Source organism: Echinops telfairi, unplaced genomic scaffold, assembly GCF_000313985.2.
Source record: "Echinops telfairi isolate 266 unplaced genomic scaffold, ASM31398v2 ScPeMD7_7458;HRSCAF=8496, whole genome shotgun sequence".
NCBI lineage: Eukaryota > Metazoa > Chordata > Mammalia > Afrosoricida > Tenrecidae > Echinops > Echinops telfairi.
This window is the reverse complement of record NW_022111358.1, coordinates 16857313-16872704: the sequence shown is the minus strand read 5'-3', so window position 1 is coordinate 16872704 and position 15392 is coordinate 16857313. Positions and strand designations below refer to the sequence as shown.

The window sequence follows — 15392 nt, the reverse complement described above, 5'->3', positions numbered from 1 at the left end:
AGAGAAACGCATGCCTGTTGGGTCTTGAAGCGGCTTGAATTGGTACTTTTAGTTGTTTGTTTTTGTTTTAAGGGGGCGATTTTTCTCTCTCCCTTCCTTCTTCGCTCAGGGAGGGGCTTGGCCTGGGGAGGCAGAGGGGTGGGGTGTGTGTGTGTGTGTGGGGGGTGATTCTGCCAGCACCTGCCCGTGTGCACATATCTGCATCATGATGTGGATGTAATGAGCAGGCCAGAGGTGTCCCGCCCAGAGGTCCACAGAAGGCATGCCACGGCCTCAAGCTGGCTCCCCGACTTCAAAAAGCCTATCAGTCAGTCGTTGGGGTTGCCCCCGCCCCCAACATCATGAAGGCCAAACTAAATGCCAGGGATGCTGGCTTTGCAGCAACAGCATCCACAGGCTCAGAGACCCAAGAGAGGGCTTCTGAGGTCTTGTCAGTCTTGATGGGAACAGACGATTCATGTTTCTGCCTTGGAGCTGCTGGTGGGTTTGAACCACTGACCTTGCAGTTAGCAGTACAGTGCTTACTGGGGGACTTGCTTTGGAAAGAGAGCCCCAACTCACTCTGCCCCTGGTCAAAAGCCATCATGCTGTCAAAATCCCTGACTGGCAATTTGGATGAATGTGTTTCTGCACCACCCAAGTGCCTTTCTTGCAGGAGATCTTTCAAAACACTAAGATCTAGTGTCAAGGGTTAGATGGAAAGGAAACGTTGATGGCTTACCAATAAGAACAATTGGAAACCACCGGATTTGATACTGTCTTTCTGTGTGAACTTGGTGTGTGTGTGTGTGTGTGTGTGTGTGTTCCCAGGGAACTGTTCTGAAACCCAATCGGCATGCTCGCCTTGAGCACTTACTTCTGTTGTGTTGTTCTGGTGGGTGGTCTGGGGGTGCAGAGCTAAACAGCATACTTCCTGAGGACCTGGGAAGGCTAAGGGAGTGGGGTGGCGGGGCTCTCAACACAGCGGCTCATGTACAACGAAGATTTCCTCGTAGACCACTGCCATAGGAAACACACAGGTACTTTCCCTCCACACCATCCCTGGGCTTACTAGATCCAAAGCTAGAGGCATGAGGGCATCACTGTTTGAACTATAGACTGAACTACCACAGGGTTTCTTGAAATAATGAGTGGCCTAGCGGGTTTTTCTTTGATGATTAAAAATGTCTCTTTTTAAATAGTGGAGGACTCACGGAAGTGGCAGCATGCTAAGAAGTCCTCCTAGCGTCCCACCATGGTAGGTAGTGTCTGCCCTGCCACGGCGCATGGTTGAGCAGGCAGGCGTGCTGGTGCTGCACCACCCTGGCCAGCACGGGGGTGCATGTGCACGGGCCCTTCTTGGTCATTTTGTCTCGTGGAGATCCGTGCAGCCGCCCCCACCGTCCTAGTAGACAGCCGCCCTCCCTCCGCCCCTCCCTCCTCACATCACCCCTCCAGGGTCTCCCAGCCCTGCCCCGTCTCTTCCCCGCCACCACCCTTCTCTCACTTCAGAACGTCATCAACGTGGAATTGCCCACGGTGACCTGGGGAGGTGGGCTGTTTTCTCGCTCAGCAGAATTGCCTTGCGACCCATCCCCGCTGCTGGACATCACTAGTTCATTTCTTTGTGCTGTGAGTAGAATTCCGTTCAGAGCCCAGCAGCACTCCTGGGAAGGGAGCCGGTGGCCATCGGCTTCCGAAGGTCACAGCCTTGGAAACCGGGCGGCGGGCAGTTCAGCTCTGACCAACAGGGTCACTGGGAGTCAGAACTGACTTGCCAGCAACAGGGTTGGGTTTGTGGCATTTTGTTGTGGGGTTGTGTGTGTGTATTGTTTTTCCCAGCTTTCCATTCTAGGATGTGCCAGTCTGTGTATCCAATTCCCCCGGCGTTTTCCAAATACGATTTCTTTGTACGCAGGCCCTTGCAACGCAGTCCGTACAGCAAGGGACGCCACAAGGTAAAGCCGCACCTCTCCCGATGGATTGCACGCCGCTGCAATGTGTGGTAGCATCTGTCATTGCGCCCCCCACACACTCTAGTCACGTGTCGCATCTCAGGTGGTAGACGCCAGCTCTCTTTGAGCAGCTGTTTCTGGCGCGTCTGTGGGTGCTAGGAGCTGGGTGTGCACTGGTAATGAGGGGGCTAGGAGCTAGGGAAGCCCTTTACCACTGTCCAGTGGTCTCCTAGGCCGACCGCTTCCATCACCTCTTTTACAGACAGACAGGGCCTGGCTGCCCTGGAAGCCCTGCTCATGCTGGTACACCCATAGGGTGTGAACCTGGGCCACGTGGGACCACCCCAGGGCCTTTGACACCACCCTTGGGCTCTTCCTGAGTCCACCCACATAGAGCCAGTCTGTCCTTCTGGAAAATGAGTGGGTGGGTTGTACTCCTACCCTCCTGGCCCTTTTCAGCTCACAGGGTTTATGATCTCCTTGCTCCGAGCAAGACACGGCTTTCCAAGCCCCCTGGTCAGCAGAGTTTGGTCAGCCAATCTTCCGAAGATGCTGCGGAACTTCAGCAGTCGCCAGGAAGCATTCCTTTCCGAATCGGCCTGCCTTCATTGTGGTGACTTTAGGCAAGTCTGTGGGCCAGGGCTGGAGGGCAACAACCCTCGGGGAGGGGTCTCAGACCTTGGGTTCCTGAGGGTGACTCTGGGGACGAAGGAGCAGGAGGAACTGCCTCTCAACCCACCTGGGAAGAGGAAGGAGCAGGAACCTCCAACAGCATGAAAGGCTTAGGAACCTTGTGGGGAGGGCTGCGTCCATGGTGTCCGATTCCGGGCCGACACCATCAGAAAGCGTGCATAGAATCAATCGTGCATGGTGGTGCTGAACGAGCACAGAGTGGATCCCAGGGAGTGGCTATTCCCAACCTCTGACAGCCCGAAGGAGGGGCTGAGACTCAGGGAGTCTTGGAAGCTCCAGGAAGTGTTCAGAAGAGCCTTGGATGAGGGGTCCCGAGCTATGCTGGGTGGGAAGTGGGGCAGTGCTTCTAAGGAACTCTCCAGTCTGTGATCCTGAGACGGTGGAATGGCCTCTCCTCCCGCGGCGGACAGTCCCTCCCAGCCTGGGTTTTCCAGAATCACAGGCTGGTGCCTGCAAAGGCTGGTATAGAGAGAGGGCCTGGGGGATGGTCCCTGTGACCTTTGGCTCATCCCTTCACCCCTCCCCAGGGTCCCAGTGGCGTGGAGGGATCAAAAAGATTGAGGGTCAATCCAAACTCAAATTCTAAATGGATAAGCTCTTGTTACCAACCCAAAAAGAAAGCTCAATGGTTCAAAGTGACCCAGAGGCCTGGCACACAGAGAGGCCTGCTGATCAACTTCTGAATGGCCGCGTGGGCAATCCCATAGAGCGCAGGCCCACAGTGACACACACACAAGGCAGAATCAACACACTGCTGTGACCTAACGTGTGCTGGCTTAGTGGACAAGGTGGCATCTTGGTCCAGTGCTGGGCTACTAACTACCAGGTCAGCAGGTCCAACCACCAGCACTCCTCAGGAGAAAGACTGGGCTTTATACTCCCATAAAGAGTTACAGTCTAGGCAGCAGCCCCGGGGCTTTGGACTCGGCTTAAGGGGAGTCCCTCTGGGACATGGGGGTACAGTGAATGCTGTGACCTTTTGTTGGGCATCCCTACACAGTAGGGTGTGCTGGGCCCCTCTAGGGTTTCCAGTATGGACTCCAATAAATGTATTTCCTTTTGCTTAAAATAAATAAATAAAAAAGAGTTACAGGCTAGGAAACTCACAGGAACCATTCTACTCTCTTCCTAGTCGCTGTGAGTCAGCATCGGCTCCATGCCAGTGAGTGAACTTTAAGAGGTGCCTTGAACACAGGTGCTGGTGACCAACTTCCAAAAAAGGTAGCCATTGGAAACCCTTTGGCAACCAGTTCTACAGGAGCCCTGGTGGCATAGTGGTTATGCACTGGGCTGCTAACCGAGAGGTCAGCAGTTCAAAACCACCAACTGCTCCAAAGCTTTCTACTTCCTTCAAGAGTCGAAGTCTCGGAAACTCACAGGGGCAGTTCTACCCTGTCCAAGAGGGTCACCGAGGGGCAGCATCAACTGGATGGCAGTGAGTTTATTTGGCACGTGCGCGCGCGCACTAATGAACCTGTGTGGGGCCTCCCCACTCCCACCTCACCCCACCCCATCTCCATGCTCACCAGCCAGTCTGTCAGGGTTGGGGTGGAGCTCTTTGGAGCTCTGCCCCCCAGGGGTCATGGTAGGCCCTCAGGTGGTGCCGAGCACGTCCATCATCAAGCTGCTGCTTCTCCATGCGCCAGAAAGAGGAGCTTCATGGCCCAGGGGGATGGAGTTGGCCAGCCTGCAAAGCGCCCTGCTCCACCCCCTGCCCCCCTGCCCAACCACCCCCCCTCCGTCCCCCAGCACTGGGCTGCAGCTACGCCTGTCACATCCAAGATTGCCTTGGCCACTGGAGATGGGGATGAGTTTTCCATTTGGTCCTGATGTTTATTTCATGCCCATCAATATCAGCCCGTATTAGGACAGATGAGGTGGCTATTTACAGGCTGCGCATTTTCACACTTGGTAATTATAAACCCTCCCCGGTTGGGTCAGAGTCGTGGAGATCTATTTTGGCAATTAGCAGTTTAGTATTTGTTTAATGGGAATGCAAGAGTGTTACGGCACATCAGTGCCTCACTAATGATTCGCCTGTCTCCTCCGGAGCTGGCAGGTTTGGGCCTTTCTTCACGGTGGGTGAGGCCTGATGGGGAGAGGCTGGGGGCAGGGGACATTAGGCAGCCTGCCTGGCTCACCCCCACCCCCCAGGAGCGCATGCACTCATGCATGCAGACACATGACCCGCCCTGGCTTGGAAGGGCCTACACTCCCAGGGCTCAGCAGCCACCACTGAAGGGGCCTCACACAAGAGGCCGTTAGCCCAGATGCCGTTTCCGTGTGGCAGCTGTCGAGCCTGCCAGAACCAACTGCTTCTCCTGAAACACGACGCACTAGCCGTCTCCAAGCCCCTCTTCCACCGCCCCCCCAATTTTCCCTTCCTTCCCCGGCCCTAGCTCCAATACCCCCAGAGGGAGTCCCCTGCCCCATCCTCCAGGCGCCAAGGGGCTGCTGCAGCTCGGGGCTCTGCCTGTACTGCTCAATGCAACTTTGACACAGCCAGTGGGAGCCCCCACCCAGCTCTGCTGCCCACACCCCGTTTGTAGCAAGGGCCTCTTGGGACTGGCTCCCAAGGGCATCTGGGTTCTTTATGTCTGTGCGGCCTGTCTCAGGGTGGCCCTTTGTAGTGGGAAGACACATAGCATGGAAGTGGCTCCTGATGTGTGCGTGTGGGGGGTAGGGTGGGGGGGTGGCGCCCATGTGATGTGTGTGTGTGTACCTGCGTGCTTTCCAAGAGGACTGTCGGGAAGGAGGGTGCCGAGTGCGCCCGTATTGGTTACGGCGTCCAGTGCATTAGGCACTTGTAGCCACCACCTTCACCTTCTGAACATTCTAGAAGGAAAGCACACCCAACACTTGGAGCGTGCTCACACTCAGTGTGGACGCTCTCGTGGGCTGTGCCCTGGATTGAGTCTTAGGACCCCTCGCCAGTTCCTGCTCTGGGACCACGGACAAGCAGGGAGACACTGGGGCTTTGGGATCCAGCCTCCTGAAAGGAAGAGTCCCCGACACCCTCATGCTTCCTCTCTCTCAGGCCGTCTCTGTAGAGCCTCCCAGGGGTATCTTGTTGTCATCATTGCTGTAGCTGTCAGGTGCCCTCCAGTGGGCACGACTCATGGCGACCCTTGTGCACCACAGAAGGAAACTGCGGCCAGCCCTGTGCCAGCCTCACAGGGGCTCCTCGGTTTGAGCTCCTTGTTGCAGCTGCTGTGTCCGAGAAGCACAGTGTGGCTCCTTGATTAGATGAAGTCGGGAGATTGCATGGCCCTCCCCCACAAAACATATTTCAAGCTAGGGAAGAGCCGACTGGTAAAGAAAGCTTCCTGCCTGCAGGGATGGCATCGTCTGGCCATGGGAAGGCCCGCAGGTCTCCTACGATGAGGTTGATGGTGCTAGTGCCGCAGGTTGCCTCTGATACCTCGCGACCTCGTGGGAATGGGTAGAGCTGCCCCACAGGGTGTGTTTGCTCAGCTGTACCCTTTAGGGGGGCACGTGGCCGGGGTTTGCTCCCCCAGGACTGCAGGACGGGCTTCAGCAGACCATCTTTCCGTTAGCAGCTGAGTTGAGTGCATACCTCTCCCCACGGGGTTCCTGATGAGGAGTTCCTGAGAAACAAATCCAAGTCTTTATTCCTTTCCGTCTCCGGTCAGCAAAGGTGGCTATTACAGTGCCAGCTAGATGCAAACCAGCACCATCGGACTGTGGGCAAGAAGGAGAAGGGTACCTGGCAGCCCTGGGGGGCATCAAGGGAAGCTGGCATCCCTTTGGAAGGGATGGAGAGACTCTGTGAGGCTTGGGTTTATAAAACCTGGGCCCAGGCCTGGCCAGCTCTGGGACAACCAGCGAGTCAACCAAACCAAGGCTCAGAGAATGAGTAGTCTCCCTGTCTCCTGGGATTGTGTGAGGAGCCAAGGGATAGTAATATGGTGGTGGGGTAGGGTGGGGGGGATTCATGGTTTTGCTGGGGCTTTGTAAGGTACCGCCCAAGAGAACATCCTGTGTTCCCTTTCTGGCCCTTCTGAGCTCCTTCCAGGATGGAACGTTGGCTGTGCTGTTTGCATCGAGGTTGAGGCAGCTGCAAGAAAGGCATTCAGCAGGGAGCCTGTGGATCCTGGTTTTTGGCGAGGGGTTGACATCCCGTTTCCAGGCAGCCAGAGGCCCAATTAATGCCCGTTTTATTACACACACACACACACACACACACACACACACACACACACACACACACACTGTGATTAAGGCTCCAGTCAGGCAGAGATGCTCAGCCATGTAGAGCAGTGGCTCTCAGGCCTTGGCTGTGCCCCGGAAGCACTGGTGAACTTTAAGGAACTCGCTACTGGACCCCCCACCTCCAGAGGAGCTGATGTCATGGGTCTGGGGTGTGGCGATGGCACCGGGTATTTTAAAAGCTCTTTGGGTGATTCTTGTGAACAGCCAAGGCTGGAAACCACTGATCTGGAATCTAGTGTGAGCCCAGGGGCTTGTCCAGCCTGCGGCTGCTCCTCCGTCCTTCCGTGTGGGCAGTGTCTCAAGAGAGACCAACCTCACTTTGTGCAAGGCCGCTCTCGATCACGCTGAAAAGCCTTCTCAGTAAACCTTAGGACATCACGGCAGTTGCAATCGGTGACTGAGGGTGCCAGAGGAATGTCAAGGCAATGACCTTTTAGAAACAGATCTCCGTCCTGTCTGCAGAGTCCCCTCTTGGCAGGGTTTGGACAGCCAGTCCCTTAGTGAGTGGTCCAGCACTTAATCGTGTGTGCCACCAGGGACCCCATACCAAGGGTGACAGTGGGTGCAGGCCTGGTTTATGTGCTGTTGGCTGGGAGACACTGCAGAGCGGTGCGTGTCATGACGGCGTGGGAATCCCCACTCCGCCTCTAGTGCTCCGGGAATGTATTGAGCATCACGAGGCCTGTCAGGCTCTGCATGCTGTAGTGCCATGGCATTGCTTGGGTGTTTATTTACACCAACACGGCAAGCGATTGTGTGGGAGCAAGAAGAGAGAAAGGCAAGGGCGTTTGTTCCGGAGGAGTGTGAAGAGCGGGGCTCCTCGATTTCCCCTCCCCCTCCCTCTGTATCTGACAGATCCTTTAGGCTCTTGGGAAATGCACTTGGCTTCTCTGTTCCCCGTATGCTTGGTATCCCTCCAGCGGGTAGGAAATTTCCAGGGGCACGTTGTGGCCACAGCAAGGCTCGGGAACTTCCTCGGGACAGCTTGTGAAGGACCAGGAGCCGGTGGGATGGTGCTTCCAGATGCTGCCCCAGCAGCTTCTGCGGCCCATCTTGGCGTGCAAGGCTGACGGACGGAGGCGTCTCCGATGGAGCCTCGCTGGCATCTCGGACAGCGGCAAATGGGAAATGAGGGACAGAGAAAGAAGGTCGCTTGTCCTCGGTGAGATGCTGAAGTTGGACGGACCTGGGAGGGGAACTCAGCTCTTCCTCCTCCAGGGTGAAGCTCTGCCTCCCAGCTCTGGCCAAGTCACCACCGGCAGCGCCTGTTCCGTTTCAGTGGTTTACCACGAGCACGGTGTTGTGCAGCGGTCTACGGGTGCATTCTGGAATTCCACCCTTTGGCCAAGCAACTGGCCGGGCAGAATTTTTGGCCTCACTTGATCCCCATGTCCGTCCATCGAGATGTTATTGTCTTCTGTTCGGCCAGCATGTGGCCTGTGCTGGCTTCTGTCTCAGCTCTGGTTGCAGGCAACCCCATCTGACGACTTCTGAAATCACCCAGGCAAGAATGCCTGGCTCCCAATAAATCTTTTGACGCACTCTAGAGAGAGTTCGCTCATTCATTAAATGAATTAGGATTAGAGAGGCATCACCCACTGACTTGAGTGCTAATTATTGCTGATCTTCCCGGTGCTCATTGAGTGAGGACCGACCGTGTTGCCAACTTCTCTTGGCGCTTCCAGCACCTCTGCCTTGTAGCCTTGCAGGAGCACCCCCTCCACACCCTGAGACCATGTTCCATTTAGCATGTGAAACTGAGAGTGCAGGGGCCCCTCAGCACTCTCCCGGCTTCCACCCCACCTCTTGCTTTGGTTCATGCCCAGTATTATTTGAGAATGTACATGATCTAAGAGATGGTGAGCCAGGAACAGGACTGTGTACCAGTTACCTCTCCCCAGAAGAGCGCTGTGTAACAAAGGGCAATGGTACCTCGGGAGCATATCATCAGTGTTTGTGCCACCTCGAGTGGTTCTGGGCTCACGTGTTCGGAGTTGACTAGTGGCCAACGTGCCTCTGCCCTGTGTTTCTCTAGCCTGGGCACGTCTTTCTCCCGGTGGTGGCCAAGGTGCAAGAGGGGACACGAGAAACTCACAAACCTGTGTTCCTCTCCTGGCCAGGCCCGCATGGGCACCCTCCTCTCTCCACTCCAGTGGCCATAGCCAGCCAAGTCCAGATTCCAGTGGTTGGGAAATAGACGCTGTCTCTTGGGAGCGAAGGTGGTGACGTCAAGCGAATGGGGAGATGTGAGGTAGTGAATGTGGCCTATCTACCTCATATTGTTTGAGACCTAAGTAATTATCCAGACTTCTGAATAGTCGGTCTCATATGTGCATCCATCGGAGACCTGGAGAATACGTTTCCTAAGGGCTCATGGTGCTTCCTGGAGTCCCTGGGTGGCACAAGGGTGAGGCCCTGACTTCTAACCAAAAGGTTGGCAGTTCAGACCCACCCAGAGGCATCTTGGTGGTCTGTTTCTGAAAGAGTACAGCCTTGAAAACCCCACAGCATGTTCTTCGAATCTGCAAACAAGGGTCGGAAATCAGCGTGGCAGCCATTGACAACCTGAGGCCTGCAAAAACCTGTGTCCAGCTCCGGTCACTCTGTGGGTTCTTCCCAGACCCTGGGTGATGCCTTGGTACAGCTGGGGTGGGGCGGGGGGAGTCTCTGCACAGATTCTAACTCACAGTGACCCCGTGCGGCAGAGCAGACCTGCCCCCAGGACTATAAGCCATGATGGAAACTCAATGCCAGTCTTTCTCCAGGAGACCCCCACAGGGAGTGGGTGTGAACCACCCACCTTTTGGGTAGTAGCCAAGGGTTCTAATGTGTGTGTCACCAAGCCTCCTTGACCTTGGCCTAGCTCACATGCATTTCATGACTGCCCAGCCAGTGAGCTGGGCTGTGTGTGTGTGTGTGTGTGTGTGTGTGTGTGTGTGTACATGAGAGAGAGAGAGAGAGGTATCAGTTTGCCGGGGTGGAATGCCAGTTACCTTGACTGCGCCTCTTCTCTCCCCGCACCCGAGAGGTTCACACAGGCCTCTTGTGTCGGGTTCACGTAGAACCGTGAGAAACAAGCCGTCCGTCCGTGAGGCCGTTTTCCGTCCGACTCCCTCTTCGTTTACTCAGATTCTTCTGGTTTCAGCGCTTGCTGTCCTGCCAGATGCCCATGGCGCTGACGGTGGCTCTGAATGAATGCGTCTTTTGCAACTGCTGAAAAGTCCCATCCCCACCCTCAACCCCACCCCCACCCCAAGTGCTGGGACATGTCCATATTGATCCCCCCTTTCCTCCCTAGTCACTTCTTAGAGGTTTTATTTTGTCACGTGTTCAAGGGATGCTCCCTCCGCCTGGCCCTCTGTCTGTTGAGCGCGAGTCCCATTGTCCAGCGAGACTGCACTGGAAAGGGTTGTAGCCACCACAACAGCGGGTGCCCTAAAAACATCCACACGTCTTCCCCGGCCGACGCTCACCACGGTGGGACGAGGGCCGGGATGAGGGCCGCGCCCGGAAGGGGGAGCAAGGGGCAGGCGCACTGCCAAACGGGGTGGGGGTCGGGGTGGGGTGGGGTAGGCTTTTGAAAACAGGCCTCTTCCACCCAGAATGTGTGTGTCCTAAGGGGAGCTGCTTTGCCGTGCCCAAACATGGCCAACACGGGTGTGTGTGTGTGTGTGTGGGGGGGGGTTATTTCCCTCGCTGATGGGCATTTTCGGCTCAAACTAAGCACTTGGCAAACATCTAAGAAAATCTGGCGAGGGGCCTGAAACAGATGCCGCGTTTACCTGTACGACACCCAGCAGCTTCACCCCGCTACCCACACGCCCCCAGGCACGCCCACTCTTACTGAATCCCAGGGTCTGTGCCTGGGATTCCATATGCTCAAGTGTGACTACTCTGTGTGCAAACAGACCCGTTGATCTTCTGGCAGTTTCTCCAGCAAGCGGCTGTTGTGCGTGTGGCCCCAGCAGGGGCTTGGGGTGGGGGCTCTTCATGCCCGGCAAGCTGCTGTTTGTCCAGAACAGGCACCCAGGGAGGGGTCTGCTGAAGAAGCCCTGGGCCAGATCATCTCCTGGTACCCTGGTGCCGGGGAAGCTGGGGCAGCTGCCCGCCGGTGGAGCAGACACCATGCAAGGTCATTTTCTCCCCCAGGACTGACTTCCGAAGTGGGGGCCAGAAGGGGCCAGCCCCAGGAGCCTGCTTGTTCAGTCTCGGTTGCTTAGCAACAAGGGTGGGGGGGCTTGACTCAAGAAGGGATTTTTAAGCCCTGCCAGTCCCTTCGAGGTTTACATCTGGCTTGCCCGCCCCCAGCCCCCACCTCACCCACCTTCTGTTTTCACCTCGACTTTGCCTCTCTCCCTGCTAGATTTGAAGGCATCGAGAAAAACAGATTCGATTTGTCTGGAGGTCCCATTTGGAAGCGAATGTTTGTGCGGCTCCTCGCCCTCCGCCCTCTCCGTCTGAGGCAGGAGTCTGGGAGGAGTGAGGCACGAACAGCTTCCGATCCCTCCTCTCGCTGGCGTAGAGCAGGCCCTCGGGCTCCCCTGTGAGCCTTTGCGCTCACATGAACGGTGTCGGGTCCTCCCCAGCCACACGGCCCCACGCCAATCTCTCGGAGCCCAGAGCCCCTTGGGGGTGGCTTTGTGCTTCCCTAACGATGTGGAGTGGCTTGTATTTGAATGGCTAACCTTGGGCACAAGACCAGGCTGCTCACCTGGCCGTTCCTGGTACTCTCCCCAAGAGGTTAGTTGGTTGGTGAGGACAAGCATCCACAATGAAGCTGTCCCCCCAGATGAAGGATGGGGTCCTAGAGAGAGATGAGGGGGGAGAGTGGGGGCCCAGCCCCGCTCCTCCAGTGTGAGCTTCCTGACATCTAAAAGGGCCCTGGTGGCACTCTAGAGGAAGCAATGGGCTGCTCACCAGTGGGGTGGCAGGTCAAACCCCCTCTCCGGCTGTCCCTTCAGAGCATGGGGCTGCCCGGACCCCTAAAGAGTTACAGCCTCAGAAACCCCCTGCAGGGCCCTCCGAGTCAGCATCAGCTTGATGGCTGTGGTTACGCTAGGCAGAAATAAAGGTGATGTCTGGACCTTTTTGTATTTTCCAATTAAGCCATTTTGCTTCCATCACAGAGACAACCCCCCCCCCCAGCACACCCACACCTGCAGACAGTGTTGTGCACAGGTTTTTCGGATGACTGAAGCAGCCCCTGTTCTGTGTTTGTTTTGCAGGTAGAGGACGCGATGCTGATGTTTGATAAGACGACCAACAGGCACAGAGGTAAGAGCTCCAGAGCCAGCAGGCTCTCTCCCCGCCCCTGTCATAGTTGCTCAAAGACAGCTCGAACGCGTCATGTCCGCCAGTGTCCTGGGGTCGGGGTGGTCATGTGCTGGAGATCTGTGTTCACAGAGGGCCATGAGGCACAAGGAATCCGTATGTCAGACAAGGAATACCGTTTCTGTGTCGCAGCCCCGCCTAGCATGCATCAGCTCTACCGTTCTAATTCTGCCCCTCTTAGTCCTGCGCTAAGTGATCCAGGTGGGAACTATGCATAGCAGTTACTCGGCGGCGTTCTCCATTGGCCTGGAAGGAGGTGGCTTTAGAAGCATGCTGTCCATTTGAAGAATGAACAACTCAAGGGGAGCCTTGTTGTAGGTTTGTGCACAGTGCACGGAGATGGCTGCCGCTGCAGGGTGCCCGCTCGTGTGGAGACCCGGGTGTGTGACAGTGCATCCCTGCCCCGTACACTGTCCCTGGCTGGCACAGCAGTCAAGCACTCTTGTTTGGTCAAGTGGAGGGGCAGCGAGGGGGACAAAGGCCCTCAAGGACATGGATGGCCACGGCGGCTGCAACAATGGGCAGTGCCAGGCTTTGTCGCGAGGGGTCGCCAGGCATTGTAACCGAGTCGCTGGTCCCTCACAACAGCCACCACACTAGCCAACAGGGTGGTGACATGAACCCCAGCTAGTCCAAGGAGAAAGATGTGGCAATGTGCTTTCATCATGATTATACAAGGGGGTACCCCCCAAAAAACAGATTTCCCCCCCAAAAAGCTATGCACTTAATTAATTTTTTTTTTTAACAAAACAACCTTTCACCTCCAAAGTTTTCTCCATGGCACTTGATACATTCGTCCAATCTGTGATTCCATTCTTGGAAACATCTTCTAAACGCATCTGATTGGACAGCTGACAGCACCTCCCCCGTTTTTTTCTTCGCCTCTTCTACATTGCCAAATCGCTGTCCTTTCATGTCCCTTTTCATTTGCGCAAACAAAAATAAGTCACACAGAGCGAGGTCAGGTAAGTAAGGTGTGTGGGGCGAGAGAGGCATGCTGGTTTGTTGTCAAAAATGGGCTCACTGAGACGGCTGCGTGAGCAGGTGCAGTGTCATGGGGGCAAAAGCGGGTCCCTTCTGCCACAAGCCATGCCTTTTTGCTTCATACTTGTTACACATTTTTCTTCAGAACCTCTAAATAGAAAGCTTGATTAACAGTCTGACCCGATGGAATAAGCTCCAAATGCGCTATCCCCCTCACATCAAAAAACAAATGAGCTTGATCTTTGATTCTTGATCTTGAACTTTGATCTCACTTGTTGGGGTTTTTTTTTGGCAAGGTGATGATGCCGTCTTCCACTGGCTTGATTGATGTTTGCTTATGGGGTCGTAAGAACAGCACCATGTCTTGGCACCAGTAATGACCTTGGGAAAAAAGTCTGGGCCCTTTGGACCTGTTCTTTCAAAGCACGGCCTGTCTCCAGCAGATACGCCTTTTCCTGGTCAGTCAGAACCCGAGGCACAAAGTTCACAGTGGTCCTTCTCATTCCCAAATCTTTCCATAAAATTCGCTGAGCCAAGCTCCTAGATAGTCCAGATAACTCCCCGTCTCTTCAATGGCCCCTCGTCGAGGTTTGTCTTCACTCGGCATTTCACCTCTTTTGGAAACGAGAAAACCACTCGGACACTTGCGTTTTCCCCATAGCTCTGTCCTTGTAAGCTGTGTTCAACATCACACCAGTTTCTGTGGCAATTTTCCCAATCAGGAAACAACATTTCAGAGCCGCACGCTGTTCTCCTAAATCGGCCATCACAAAAAAACGAGGTTTGAGCAGAACTGCTTTTACGACTGTGACCAGAGAGAGCCTTCCCAGGTGATGCCACTGGGTGCACTAACTCAGAGTGAGTGGCTCGATGTTCACCAAAGGGGGGAAAACATGTACTAAGAAAGCTCTGCTCCGGTCAGCACATTTCCGGTTTTTTGGGGTGCCCCCACGTACAGCTTTGGAAAGGCACCGGCCAGTGGTCTTCTGTCTTGTAGGGTGACTGTGAGTTGGAATTGCCTGCAGGGCCGCTAGTTTGGCTTTTTGTTTAGCAGAAGTAGCTCGCTGGGTCTGTGTCCAGGGGCACCAGGGGGTTTGTACCAGCAGCCTGTCAGTTAGCCCGAGCATGTAACTGGTGGGCAGAGATTTGGAGGTGCCTTGGTGACTCCTTGCTGTTGGCGGGGGGTGGGGGGTGGGAAGGCCATGTGCCGTCCTTTGCATTTCCTTCTGTGCCCATCCATATTCGTCCATCCCTGTTTTTAAACTGGAACTTGTCGGGGTTCTGTGGACTCCTTGAGAGGAAGTGTGGGGTGTTTCAGTCTGTACTCTTCTTGGGCACGGGAACCTTCACTTTCAGTCACGTCCCCTCAAAGAATCAGTAGACTTGAGGAAGATGGGGTGCATGTCGAAACCCTCCAGAGAGAGTAGAGTCCGAGGTGCCCCAGAAACTCATGGGTTTCGGGGGTTCCCAGTCCCAGGAGGAGGATGAGTGGAGCTTGGGGGTGGGGATCAGGAAGCCCTGCCTGGGTGTCCCTGGGAGGGAAGCAGAGAGGGAGCAGTGTTTCCTTGCATTTAGATGTTCTTTGTGTTGTTTACCTTCCTGCTGTCACCTGTGATTAGAAGCAGTTTCCAGTGCTGGCTGTCGGTCTCTCCTGTTTAGAGAAGGCAGGCAACGTACAGAGCGGAAGGAGCCAAGTGGGGGGTGGAGGGGGCTTGCAGGAGGGGGTGTCTTCCCGAATGTGCCTGATAATGCAATTTCTCATGCATCTGTCTACTGCGTCCTCCAAATGGGGAATTGAGGATTGGGTGGGAAACGGTGGCATCAGGTATTTGTGCTTTGCAGAGAAGAGAGAGGTGTGGGGTGGGGGCCGCTGGACTGAGTGGAAAAGAAGAAGTGGCACAGGGGCCGGGCAGGGGCACCGAAGGCAGCAGGCCCAAGAGGGTGACCCTCACTCTTCACGGCAATAGAAAACCTGGTCTTTCTCCCAGGGAGAAGCTGGTGGCTTTGAACTGCTGACCATGCGGTCAGCAGCCCAACGCACAACCATTGAGCCACCGGGCCCCCATCTTGACAGCAATAGCAGCAACAATCTCTTGTTAATGTGCAAGAGTTTTAAGATGACAACGGGAGAGCAGTAACCAGGCCTGAACCCTAGGTGGCCGGACACAGGTGTGTCAGGAGCCCATCCCAAGTGGGCACAGTTTGCAGGGCACTGCC

At 55.4% G+C, this 15392-nt stretch overlaps 1 protein-coding gene across 4 annotated transcripts in view; it reads left to right on the top strand.

The window, feature by feature from the left end:
- MSI2 (musashi RNA binding protein 2) overlaps positions 1-15392 on the top strand; it is a 424197-nt gene that overhangs the window by 269512 nt on the left and 139293 nt on the right. For all 4 annotated transcript variants that reach the window (XM_004707028.3, XM_045299348.1, XM_045299347.1 and 1 more), the window contains exon 5: positions 12086-12134. In XM_004707028.3, coding sequence (XP_004707085.1) covers positions 12086-12134 — 49 coding nt within the window. The remainder of the gene's footprint in view (positions 1-12085; positions 12135-15392) is intronic.